General features: G+C 47.9%; 1 protein-coding gene across 7 annotated transcripts; it reads right to left on the bottom strand.

Moving 5' to 3' along the window:
- Positions 1–13: 13 nt before the first annotated feature.
- On the bottom strand, positions 14–10,060 carry LOC307221171 (NTPase KAP family P-loop domain-containing protein 1-like). 7 transcript variants are annotated; one of them, XM_079985510.1, is made up of 4 exons: positions 9,449–10,060; positions 5,200–5,310; positions 4,531–4,665; positions 14–2,451 (listed from the first exon to the last, which is right to left on the bottom strand). In XM_079985510.1, the coding sequence occupies exons 2-4, from the start codon at positions 5,267–5,269 to the stop codon at positions 785–787; spliced, it is 1,872 nt and encodes a 623-aa protein (XP_079841636.1). In that variant the 5' UTR covers positions 5,270–5,310; positions 9,449–10,060; the 3' UTR covers positions 14–784. The 7 variants fall into 7 exon arrangements, with proteins under 7 accessions (XP_079841636.1, XP_079841635.1, XP_079841639.1 ...); XM_079985509.1 differs by having other exon boundaries at positions 9,701–10,060; XM_079985513.1 differs by lacking the exon at positions 9,449–10,060 and having other exon boundaries at positions 5,108–5,653.
- Positions 10,061–13,216: the final 3,156 nt, after the last annotated feature.

The raw sequence follows: 13,216 nt of genomic DNA, 5'->3' as shown, positions 1-13,216 counted from the left end.
GAATGTAATTCACAAAGTGAATTGCTTTGAGGGTGGGGTTTTTTTTTTTGGGGGGGGGGTTAAAACTAGGCAGTATATACATTAAATCAGTGCTTTTTTCCCTTAAAAAATGTTTAGGGGTACTCTTGTTTTCCTACTCATATTGAAATACTTTCCCTCAATTAGGCCAAACTTAGATCCACAAAATGCTTAGGGGAATGCGTACCCCTATGTCCCCCCAGAAAAAAGCACTACATAAAATACATAAATAAACTATGGCATTTGATCCCACAAGCGGGAGTGATGGCCACAAACTTGGACGGCTTTTGAAAAAAGGACAAGGTGACACATCTGTGAACCTGGGTGTATGGGAGAGACGCCAAAGTCAGACTGTGGTTTTTGTGTAACACTGAAAAAGAAGCTCAAGAGCTGAGATTCTGGGAGCTGTAGAATGAGGTGGTGGAAGTGGCAAAAATGGTCCAAACCCATGAAATGACCAGAGTAAATGCCAGACAAAATAATCTGATGTTTTCATAAAACATAATTTAATTTGGGGGTGAGATTGGTATCTGTCACAAATGCATATCATATACAGCACACTTCATTCCTCTCTTCCTGTCCCATGCAGGCTTTTTTAAAAAACCACACACACACACACACACACCCAATATCTGCAGTGAAATATGGTTGAATTCATCTCAGCGTTGTAGTCCGAAACATCTGAGGGGCACTAGGCTCGTGAAGGGTGTCTAGGATCCTTTTAAAAATTATTATTATCTTTCTGCCGCAATGAGCAGCTCTGGAGTTATCCTTCACCTTTCAACCCAGCACTTTTCTCCGCAGACGGTGTCTCGCCCTCCCTGTTTTTCCTCTGGACTATGTGATTCAGGCCCCGCTGCAACTCAAACTGCCTCTTCAGAGAGAAGTCTAAATTGATGAGGAAGCTGGAAAAATACCTGGCCCGACCCACCGTAAAATGGCTCTTCTGCAAGAAGGTTCGGAAAAGGTCAGGGTCCCCATCGAGCTCCAAAAGTTTTCTGACATCGTTCTTAATCTTGTCCACCTCCAAAGCATTGTCCTCATAAAACGGCAACAAGGCCTTGCTGTCTCTTTCGGATGCTTTGTCCTGCAGATCTCCACCTCTGCCGTGGCCTTGCTTCAGCTGCGAGCCCCTGGCCCGCCTTTCAATGAGCTTTTCCTCCTGCTGCTCGTCTTCTGCACACTGCAAAATCCAGCTCAGGCGGCAGGGCCAAAAATGGGCAAGGATAACCCAATCGACCACCTCTTTGGTCACCAACCTGCCATCTTCCCTACTGACATTCAGTCTGGATTGGGGCTTATATCCTAGGTCAAGCATGGACCTAATGGTCAGCACTGTGTTGACAACCCGGTTCATTTGGACAAAATTTCCTGGGACGTAGTCTTCAAAATTCTCATGGCTCAGGTCTTGGAAGATGTGCCGGACTTCCTCTGTGGCCAACGAGCCCATGGCTTCTTTGACCCCTTTGCTGTTTTGCTTGTGAGCCCATGTATCCGGATTAGTAGCACAATCCTGCCCCCGTTTCCTTTTACCGTTCAGAATCCCTGCGAGCATCCGCCTCTTGCCCTTGCAGCTCATCCGGGGCAGGGAGAAGGGGAGAGAGATGATTCGATTTAAGTACAAGTAGCCATTGCTGCAGGTGGTCTTCGACGACTGAATGCTCTCCACCAGGATTCCTGGGTCAGCGACCAAGATGGTGATATAAGGAGCGTCTTCGTCTGAAAGGAGGATTTTGATGGCGTCTAGGACGGCCACCACTTTGTCCGGAGTGCAGAGGTCTAAATTGATGATCTTCAGAACCACCCGGATCTCTCGGTCCTCCTCAAACGCCATTAATTGTAGGAAATGAGTGATTGTTTTCACCTCTTCCTTCACAAAGTGCATGAAGCCCAGCTGGTCCTTGGCGTTCATTTTCGCCTGGAGTTTCTTTTTCAGGGTGAAGAAAATGTTTCTCGTGCAGCGCATAAAAGGCAGAGTGGATGCGCCCAGCACTGCTGTTGTTGTGTATGCCGTGCTTTCCCATAAACCGCCGCCCGATTTCAGCCTCGTCAGCACCATGCTCAGGAACAATCCAAGGAGCAGGCAGAAGAGGCCAAACCAGAACAGCTTGCTCCATCCTTTCAAAGCCCATTTCTTTTTCCGCATAACTGGCTCTTCCTTGAATTTCACACCAAAGGACCGAAAAGTGCTGAACGGGATCCTGTAATTGCCTTCGATTTCATCCAGCAGTGTTGTGACGATGCCGGCCCAGGTATGATCGCATCCTGCGTATTCCCAGGCGTTGAAGTTGATGAAAATATAGTGGATGCCTTCAGGCTTTGCTGAGCGCAGAAGGGGGTGCGCGAAGATGATGTGCCAGAGGAACGAAAGCAGGGAGTACGTGGTCCTTGCAGCTTTGCTTCCATTTTGTTTGCTTCGCCAGCGCATGTGATCTGCAACGGAGAGGAGCATCGCATGGGAAGATTCCAGACAGAATAAACGAAAGTCCTCCTTCACGCGGCACATAGTTAAACTATGGAACTCGCTGGACTAGATGGGCGTTGCTCTGATCCAGCAGACTCTGCTTAGGTTCTTATGAAATAATTTATTTATTTATTTTTTTAAAAAAAATCCTTTCAGTAGCACCTTAGAGACCAACTAAGTTTGTTATTGGTATGAGCTTTCATGTGCATGCTATGGTATCTGAAGAAGTGTGCATGCACACGAAAGCTCATACCAATAACAAACTTCGCTGGTCTCTAAGGTGCTACTGGAAGGATTTTTTTTAAAAAAATTAAATTTTCAAATTTTCTTTCGACTACGGCAGACCAACACGGCTACCTACCAGTAACTAGGTTCTTATGCCTTGTGCTCACACCAGTTCCCAATTCATCAGCATGCTGCTGCAGACCACGCTCCCGGGATACGAGATCCGCCTGAACAGATCCTCCTCAACGAGCCTTTTCTCTCCCAGCCCTACCTAGAGCTTCTGGGGATTGGGGGCCTCCTGCTCTGACCCTGAGCTGCAGCCCTCCTGACACAGTCTGCATGCCTTTCCTTGCATCCCTGCAAGTACAGAGGACTAGACAATTCAGGAAAGATGTCTTGGATATCCCAGTGGGCACCCTCCTGTCTCAAGAGACATTGGAGTGCACCTCCGGGGGTGAAGCAGCACTGAAATGACCTCCCAGGGCACAAACCCGGGCCGTGTGTCTGAAGGTCCTGGGCTGCCCAGACGACAAGACCCCGGAAGTCGGTGCCGCGGCGAGAGGAAAAATGGTGCCGTGGGGGGAAAGCATGGAATCCCCATGCCGATCCACAGAACGACCGTGGGCCATTTCCAGGAAGCTCCTGGGCCAGAACCAGCCCATGGGCCTTAGGCTGCCGAACTCTGGTTTAGGATCAGAGTTTTCCTTCTCCTAGATGGGCTACCTGCCAACCCGCGTCTCACTTCCCTCTACAGCACCTGCAGAAACCCCCTTCTTGACCACTGGACCCACTCATTGAGGGTTTGAGACCCATCAGCTGCTCTCGCCTGGGTGTGGCCATTGTCACCTGCTGACAGCTTCTCGGAGCCCCAGGTGAGAGCTGAGTGCAGGGTGGGGACCAAGGTGGACAAACTACTCCAGAAGGAGCACGATGTATCCCCCATCAGAGGTGCTACCCCTCCCCTAACACCCCATGCACAACACACTGCTGCCGTAATCTCTCAGAATGGTTGGCCAGGTTGCGTGGCAAGGAGGACCCACTTTAGTGCTGCACCCCCTTCCTGCCAGGGCTGTATGGGGAAATGGATGCTCCACTGGCATCACAGAGTCCCTGCATCTCAGAGGGCAGCGGGGCCTCTGGCAGTCAGCAGGTCTTGCTTGGAAATCTACAGCCCTCTGTGTGTTTTGAACTGCCTGGGGCTGATGGGAGTTTAAGTCCAAAAACATATGGAGGGCACTAGGTTGCGGAAAGCTGTCTTGGGCACTGGGACTGCCCAAATGATGATGATGGTGATGATGATGATGATGATAATAATAATGGGTGTCACTACCAACAAGGCCCTCTGCCTGGTTCCCTGTAACTTGGCTTCTCGCAGCAAGGGAACTGCCAGAAGGCCCTCGGCGCTGGAGCTCAGTGTCCAGGCAGAAAGATGGAGGTGAAGACACTCCTTCAGGTCTACTGGACCAAGGCCATTTAGGGCTTTCAAGGTCAGCACCAACACTCTGAATTGTGCTTGGAAACGTACCGGGAACCAATGTAGGTCTTTCAGGACCGGTGTTATGTGGTCTCGGCAGCTGCTCCCAATCACCAGTCTAGCTGCCACATTCTGGATTAATTGTAGTTTCTGGGTTACCTTCAAAGGTAGCCCCACACAGAGCACATGCAGTAGTCCAAGCCGGAGATAACTAGAGCATGCACCACTCTGGTGAGACAGGTGGAGCTGGTAGACAGTGAACGACCCTCTCGCTGTTGTATAATTAAATACGCTCTGAACTCTCTCTTTCATCTGTGATGACTCATGTTTGAGGGATGGTGGTCCTTACCTTCAATTTCACACAAGAGCCTTTTCTTGCCTCTCCCCCAGGGTGCGTAGAGTCCCACCGTCACAGGCAGGGAAATATGGTGCAGAGTCTCAGCTAAGGCTTGGCAGTAAATGGTTTCATTTGTTCCTGGTTCCTCTGTAAAAAAAATAGAAGGAAATCAAAATGATTTATTTTTTTAAAAAAATTTCACCAATGAGGACCAACCAGGGACGCGGGTGGCACTGTGGGTAAAACCTCAGTGCCTAGAACTTGCCGATCATATGGTCGGCGGTTCGAATCCCTGCGACGGGGTGAGCTCCCATCGTTCGGTCCCAGCTCCTGCCCACCTAGCAGTTCGAAAGCATGTCAAAGTGCAAGTAGATCAATAGGGACCGCTTTATAGCGGGAAGGTAAACGGCGTTTCCATATGCTGCGCTGGTGCCGGTTCGCCAGAGCAGCTTCGTCACGCTGGCCACGTGACCCGGAAGTGTCTGCGGACAGCGCCTGCTCACGGCCTCTAGAGCGAGATGAGCACACAACCCCAGAGTCGGACACGACTGGCCCGTACGGGCAGGGGTACCTTTACCTTTACCTTTACCTTTACCTTTACCTTTATGAGGACCAGCAGCAAGTAGAACCGGAGAAGAGAACTGAAATCTAAGACGCTGATTTGGAAACTACCTTACACACCCCGATTTTCTTTATCCAGAGGTGCCTCTCCCTTCTGCTGGAGTGAAATGTAGATGGGCTTACTCATCATCGTGGCGTTTAAAAAGTCCCCAATCCACAGGCTGCTTAACTCTGCCAAAGAAGGGTAGGATAATGAGTAGAGTCCTGTCCCCACCCCTTGGCACTGGTAGAGTGGCTGGCAGAGAGGTCAACAGAAGCGGCACCAGAACTGAAGATGGCGCAGGAACAGCCAGCTAATTCTGGTTTGCCCCCATCTTCCTCCCTGCTGAATGCTAGGAGGGCAACACTGAGATGAAGGAGGCACAAGCTCAACTCCCTGTGCCATGGCTACCATCGCTGCTTCCTAGCCATATTTGCTTTTGGGCTGGCAACCGTGGCAAGTTTTAGGTGCCTATTAACAAATAGTTCCCATAAATTTTCAGATTGTACAGCTCGGTGTTTTGATTCTGGATTTTTTTTTAAAAAAAATAATATTTATTAACATTTTAAAGACTACAAAAGAAAGAAAAAGAATTAAACGATACAATACAATACAAAAACAAAAACACCACACAACACCAACACCAAAATATTAAATTAACAAAACAAAACAAACACAATTTAAAACACATCCAATAATTTCAGTATCTTATCTTTCATTCACTTGTTTCAACGACCTCCTCACACCTCCCTTTTTGTATTCCACTTTAATTAACTGTTTCAGCAATTCCTTTCCATCTTCCTCTGTTTTCTGTCCTGTAATTTATCTTAACATTTTCTAACCTTATTTTTTTCCTTTAATATATAATTGTCTTAACATATTTTAACCTTATTTTCCCTTTAATACTCTAATAATCTATTTGTACTTAATTCCTTGTAACATTTCTACTAAAGCCATATAACTCCTTTCCAACATTTTTCTAACACTCATTAATTTTACAATATTTTTATAAATAGTCTTTAAACTTTTCCCAATCTTCTTCCACCGACTCTTCTCCCTGGTCTCGGATTCTGCCAGTCATATCCGCCAATTCCATATAGTCCATCAACCTGGTGATCTTCTGTCCGATGCTCTTAACTCTTTTCCAAGTCCCTTCTGCGAGTCTTCTTCATATTTATACATGAACTTTACTTTGTCTTCCACTGATCTTATTTTTATTTTCCTTCCTTTGAGGCTAAAGAGTAGATCTCGGGGAAACTCCCACCTAAAGATGATTTTATTCCTTCTTGACAGGGCAACCAAATATCCGTAGTTAAATCTAAGATCCAAAAGGTATTTCAGGACGTCTTTCAAAATTTCCACTCTTAACTGTTGTTCTTCTAAGTTCTTCTGGTAGTTCCAACAGTCTCTTATTTTGTTCTTCTCTTTTTTCCCTCCTCTTCCAAGTCCGAAGGCCCTCACAGTTTTAATCTCTTCTTGACCCAAGTCCCGGTCCCAAAAATCATCAAATTCCTGTGTGAGGAAATCTATCAAACTTTCCTTCTCCAGTTCAGGTAGGGCTCTGATCCTCAAAATCTGATTTTCTTTAGATTCAATCATAGCAGGCATCAGCTTATGGTCATCAAATTGCATCTGTAAGGCTGGGACTCTCTCTCTCTCTCCAGTTGTGTTACTTTAGGTTCAACAGCAATAACCTTCTCCCTAGCCTTCTCCGCAGTTTGCCATGTCAAAGTAGATTCCTGTGTCAGTTTCTGAATAGTTTCCAATTGGTTTCACTTTTTGTCCCAAATTGTCAATTTTGGTAGTTACCACATCCACCTTTTTGTGAAGCTGTTCCAGTGAGTCACTTATCTTACATAATACAACCAGTAGGGCCTCTTCTGTCGACATTCTTAACCGATTCAAGGTCCCCAGAATCTCACAGCTTTTTATCTTGCAGCTGGAAATTCCCCCAGCTCAACTCTTGTAACAGTTTCAAAGGCTTCCTCTAGAGGGAAACAGTTTCTATTTGTATTAGTCCTTTTAAACTCAATTCAAACAATAAAGTTAGTTTCAATTTTCTGTTACTTTTACTCCTTTTTAAACACAGACGGAGACAGTGGAAACAATGTATTCCTCTTATTTAACTAACTGTCAGTGAATGTTCTAATCACGGTCAATGAGCATTCCAGAACACGTCAGTCCTGTTGGCAGCCCATTTCCAGGATCGGAGCAATGGTATTTTAACTCTGTTCGCTCTCTCCTGCAGGTATACTCAGTGCAAAACTTTCCCCCCTCTTCTCCTGCCACCAAGGGGGGTTTAGTATTTTTTACCGATGGAAATTTAGTCCTTTACAATAGGCTTTCCGAGGCTTCAGCTTGCATCCATAGAATCATAGAATCATAGAATCCTAGAGTTGGAAGAGACCACAAGGGCCATCAAGTCCAACCCCCTGCCAAGCAGGAAACACCATCAGAGCACTCCTGACATATGGTTGTCAAGCCTCTGCTTAAAGACCTCCAAAGAAGGAGACTCCACCACACTGCTTGGCAGCAAATTCCACTGTCGGACAGCTCTTACTGTCAGGAAGTTCTTCCTAATGTTTAGGTGGAATCTTCTTTCTTGTAGTTTGGAACCATTGCTCCGTGTCCGCTTCTCTGGAGCAGCAGAAAACAACCTTTCTCCCTCCTCTATGTGACATCCTTTTATATATTTGAACATGGCTCATTGCTTCAATCTATTTACAAAAGGGGAAGGTGGACTTCCTGTTTTAGACCTCCCTGTTTCGACACCAAATTAAGACATTTAAAAATCCAATTCTCCACTCTACTCGCAGGTAGTTGCTTTAAGATCAAATTGTCCACAGGAAAAAGTCAGTGCTCTCCGGCAACAGCTATGCGGCTTCGCTCCGTGGCAAAAGCACGACGATTCGAAGCACCGCGCCGCTCACCCCACGTCGCTCCGGATCCCCGAAACCGGGTTTCCCCGCGAGTAGGGGAGGCGCAAAAGGTGCCAGCCGAATCCCACGTTCACAGGCTTCACCCGCCTGTGATTTTTAGTGGGTCTTCGCCTTCGCTGTGGCGGCCAGACCCAGATTTCCACGAGGCAAATTCCTCCCGATCAGAGGAATTCCGCCATTACCGGAGGCGCCAACCCGGAAGTCACTTGATTCTGGATTTTTTATTTGACACCACAGGCAACTCCCCGTTTATGTGGGGGTTGCATTCCGAGGCACCGCACGTTTAAGTGAAATCGCGTATATCGGAAACACCATTGAGAAAACCTGCAAAAGCCCTCTAAGCCACTGGACTCCCTTGAAAAAATCCTTACAAAAATTGAAAATCCCACCCAATTCCACCACAATTGCTCTCTCCAAACCTCCTCGCTCAAACTCCAACCTCAAAGGTGGGTGCAAAGGCTAGAGGATGTTTTCGTGCCATTTTTTTGTGCTCTTTTAGAGCTGTTTTTGCCAATATTCATGCCTCTTCCAGGTTCGTGGTGAGTCAGTCACACGTGGCTTGAGTGCGTGTAAGCGGGGGGTTAGTTGCCTGTATGCATTTTTGCTTTATTTGCCTTCTAGTCCTTTGATTTTTATGGCTTTTGCTTTTCACAATGCTTAGAGGTGGCGGTTGTTGTTTTAAAAAAGATATCAGACATCCTATAAAACGGATAAGATAAATGAATAAAAATGGCTGAGCTGAATGGCATGTAAAAGCTGGAGGTGGCAAAGTGCTCAGGTCCGTGTGGGCATGTGTGTGTGATGCTGCATCTGTCAGTGCTGATGTGCACAGAACAATGAACCGAAAGAAAAAGTAGCAGTCGCCCTAAGGAGCTCAAGGCCACACACGTTTAGGCAGAACAAACGATGCCATGCTGGCAGAGTAGTAGGAGCTAGAGCAGGGCATAGCCAAACTCAGCCCTGCAGATGTTTTTGAGACTACAAATCCCATCATCCCTGACCACTGGTCCTGTTAGCTAGGGATGATGGGAGTTGTAGTCTCAACACATCTGGAGGGCCGAGTTTGCCTATGCCTGAACTAGAGACAGCTGGAAAAGAAATGAGATCTAGCCAGAATTGTCATTAGTACAAGGAAGACAGGTCCTCCTGCAAGTGAAAATCTGTCTGTTTTAAAATGGGTATAAAAATCCTTGGATCCCTTTGTTTTGGGTCCTGTCTTTTTTTTTTTTTTTTTTTTTTGCTAGCTTTCCAGATTGTTAGTAGCTGGACCTCTAGGCTTGAGCATGGAATAAATTGGTAATTCCTGTTTGCTTTGCTTTTCTGCACCTCGCCTCTTGAGTTTCAGCCTCAGGAAAGACACAGTCAACCTTTTTCCCACCGCACCACCCACCAGATGTTCCAGCTGCTGCCTCGCACCCCCTTCATCCCCTCCTAGGAGACCCTCCCTCTTGGCCACAAGTCGGGGCAGCAGAGCACACGTGTTGCCTGCCAGGTTCAATCCTGCGCATCTCCAGATAGGGCTGGCAAAAGGTGTCTGTCCGAAACCCGAGAGAAGGCGAGGTCTTTGAAGGCGATGTTGAGCCAGATGGACCAACAGGCCTGGACTCAGTGCGAGGCAACGGACAACCTCTTGAATTCTTACCTAGGTGGCTGTCCACGTAACTTCTGAAGTACAGGAACCAAACAGGGAGTGGCAGTTGGAGCAGCAGAGATGACCATTGATGCTTCCTAGAATGTCCCTTTTCTCCAGCTTATATCAGGGTCAACGGAGGAATGAGTGGTGGGTCAGCTAAGAGCATGCAGGCATGTGTGTGTGTGTTGGGGGTTGACTGAAGGGCAGAGTGTTTGAGGACTGGGACACTCACAGGGAAACCAAAATGCTTGTTTACAAAGCTATTGTACTACCAACCTTACTGTAAGCTTGTGAAACATGGACCACTTACAAACGCCATCTCCAACTACTTGAAAGATTCCATCAACAGGGTCTCCGAAAAATTCTACACATCACTTGGGAAGACAGGCAAACTAATACAGTACCAGCGTACTGGAAGAAGCAAGGATCACCAGTGTCGAAGCAATGATTCTTCAACATCAACTTTGTTGGACTGGTCATGTTGTGCAGATGCCTGACGATTGTCTTCCAAAGCAACTGCTCTATTTCCAACTTTAAAATGGAAAGCATAATGCTGGTGGTCAACAAAAGAGGTTTAAAGATTGTATCAAGGCAAATCTTTAAAAAGTAGTATAAACACTGACAACTGGGAAACACTGGCCTGCGAGCGCTCCAGTTGGAGAACAGTCTTTACCAAAGTTGTCATGGGCTTTGAAGACACTCAAACTCAGGACGGAAGGGAGAAGTGTGCTAAGAGGAAGGCACGCTTGGCAAATCCACACCGTGATCAACCCCCACCCGGAAACCAATGTCCCCACTGTGGAAGGACGTGTGGATCCAGAATTGGTCTCCACAGTCACTTACGGACTCACTGTTAAGGCTGTGTTTATGGAAGACAATCTTTTGCGGCTACAAGGGATTGCCAAAGAAAGATGTTTGGGGTAAGGTGCATGAGCCGTAGATCTGCTGAATTCACTAAGGATCAATCAGATTTACGAGAAAGGATCTTATCTACGAAACAAACAAACTTCTCGGTAATGTAGTGGGAAGTTTAGGTGCAGTGCCATCAGTATCCTGGTAGCATCCAACTGCGAGCCAGCTGCATTTCATTCGATGATTAAACCTCAACAGTTTCTTGAGCACCCCTAAAGTCAGAAGGAAATGGAAGCATGTGTAGCCTTCACCTACCTAAAACCTGGTTTTATGTGGCCCGTCTGGAAAAGAAATAATAGTGTCCTGCTAACTTACTACACCTCTCTAGAGGTCCCAAAGCTTCCTGAATAGGGATGTTTGGCCCACTGACAGCATTCACACTTTACTGAGAAAGCAGGTCTTTTCCTTGGAAGAGAGTAGATTTATTTGGCAAGTGCTGCCTTTTCAGATGTAAGATTCCTGGGAAAAGCCTACGCATATGTCCAGAAGCTGCCAAGGAAGGTTTACCTGCTATGTGAAGCCAATCTGTTACCTCCGAGGATGTGGACAGGCTGCTTGGACGAGTGAAGCCAGCCACCTGTCTCCTGGATCCTTGCCCATCCTGGCTAATAAAAGCTAACTGGGAAGGGCTGGGCGATGGGCTTCGTGGGGTGGTGAATGCTTCCCTCCATGAGGGAGCCTTCCCAGACCCGCTAAAAGAGGCGGTTATCAAACCACTTCTTAAAAAACCATCTTTAGATGCGGCCACGATGGCCAGCTATCGCCCAGTCTCAAATCTTCCTTTCTTGGGCAAGGTGATTGAGCGAGCGGTTGCTGAACAACTCCAGGCACGCCTGGAAGAAGCGGACCATTTGGATCCCTTCCAGTCGGGATTCAGGCCTCATCATGGGACTGAAACTGCCTTGGTCGCACTGGTTGATGATCTCCGGCGGGCTAGGGACAAAGGTGAGAGCTGTTTCCTAGTTCTGCTGGATCTCTCAGTGGCGTTTGATACCATCGACCATAACATCCTTCTGGACCGTCTAGAGGGGCTGGGAGCCAGGGGCACTGTCATACAGTGGTTCCGCTCCTTCCTCCTGGGCCGTGTTCAGAAAGTGGTGGGGGGGGATGAGTGTTCAGACCCCTGGGCTCTCACTTGTGGGGTGCCTCAGGGTTCTGTCCTCTCCCCCATGCTTTTCAACATCTACATGCAGCCGCTGGGAGAGATCATCAGGGGGTTTGGGCTGGATGTTCATCAGTATGCAGATGACACCCAGCTCTACCTCTCCTTTAAATCAGAACCAGTGAAGGCGGTGAAGGTCCTGTGTGAGTGCCTGGAGGCGGTTGGAGGTTGGATGGCGGCTAACAGATTGAGGTTGAATCCTGACAAGACAGAAGTACTGTTTTTGGGGGACAGGAGGCGGGCCGGTGTGGAGGATTCCCTGGTCCTGAATGGGGTAACTGTGCCCCTGAAGGACCAGGTGCGCAGCCTGGGAGTCATTTTGGACTCACAGCTGTCCATGGAGGCACAGGTCAAATCTGTGTCCAGGGCAACTGTTTACCAGCTCCATCTGGTACGCAGGATGAGACCCTCCCTGCCCGCAGAATGTCTCGCCAGAGTGGTGCATGCTCTGGTTATCTCCCGCTTGGACTACTGCAATGCACTCTACGTGGGGCTACCTTTGAAGGTGACCTGGAAACCACAATTAATCCAGAATGCGGCAGCTAGACTGGTGACTGGGAGTGGCCGCCGAGACCATATAACACCGGTCCTGAAAGACCTACACTGGCTCCCAGTACGTTTCCTAGCACAATTCAAAGTGTTGGTGCTGACCTTGAAAGCCCTAAACGGCCTCGGTCCAGTATACCTGAAGGAGCGTCTCCACCCCCATCGTTCTGCCTGGACACTGAGGTCCAGCTCTGAGGGCCTTCTGGCGGTTCCCTCATTGCGAGAAGCAAAGCTACAGGGAACCAGGCAGAGGGCCTTCTCGGTGGTGGCGCCCACCCTGTGGAATGCCCTCCCAGCAGATGTCAAAGAGAAAAATAACTACCAAACTTTTAGAAGACATCTGAAGGCAGCCCTGTTTAGGGAGGCTTTTAATGTTTCATAGGTTATTGTATTTTAGTGTTCTGATGGAAGCCGCCCAGAGTGGCTGGGGAGTGGCACCTCGGGTTACAGACGCTTCAGGTTACAGACTCCGCTAACCCAGAAATAGTACCTCGGGTTAAGAACTTTGCTTCAGGATGAGAACAGAAATCATGTTCCGGCGGCACATGAACAGTTTCAGGAGGCCCCAGAACAGTTTCAGGTTACAAATGGACCTCCAGAGCGAATTAAGTACTTAACCCGAGGTACCACTGCAAAAGCTGATGGTGTGCAGGCCTAATGGTCAAAGCTTCAAAACGAGGCAAGTCAAATATTTTGGTCCCGTCCCAAGGGGTGGAAATATACAACCTGATTGGAGCAAGGCAAAGGTCCTTCAAGAGGGGCCTGGACCCTCCACAAAAAGAGAAAGAAGAGCTTTTCTGGGGGGACAGGGATATTGTCCTCCATTTCTTCCTCCTTTTAGCCCCCATGCTGCTCCTTGACATGACTGGGTGAAGAAAGAGCAGCCAGAGAAGAGCATTTGGAGG

Source organism: Podarcis cretensis, assembly GCF_951804945.1.
Source record: "Podarcis cretensis genome assembly, chromosome: 8".
Taxonomy (NCBI): domain Eukaryota; kingdom Metazoa; phylum Chordata; class Lepidosauria; order Squamata; family Lacertidae; genus Podarcis; species Podarcis cretensis.
Note: the sequence above shows the minus strand (reverse complement) of the source record. Positions and strands in the feature narration are given on the sequence as shown.

Excerpts from the sequence above, each read along its gene's own strand:
- LOC307221171 (XM_079985510.1), bottom strand. The coding sequence starts at position 5,269 with ATGATGAGTAAGCCCATCTACATTTCACTCCAGCAGAAGGGAGAGGCA. Across the intron at positions 4,666-5,199 it reads TCTGGATAAAGAAAATCGGG|AGGAACCAGGAACAAATGAA; the intron begins GTGTGTAAGGTA and ends TTTTTTTTACAG. Across the intron at positions 2,452-4,530 it reads GCTCTTGTGTGAAATTGAAG|ATCACATGCGCTGGCGAAGC; the intron begins GTAAGGACCACC and ends TCTCCGTTGCAG.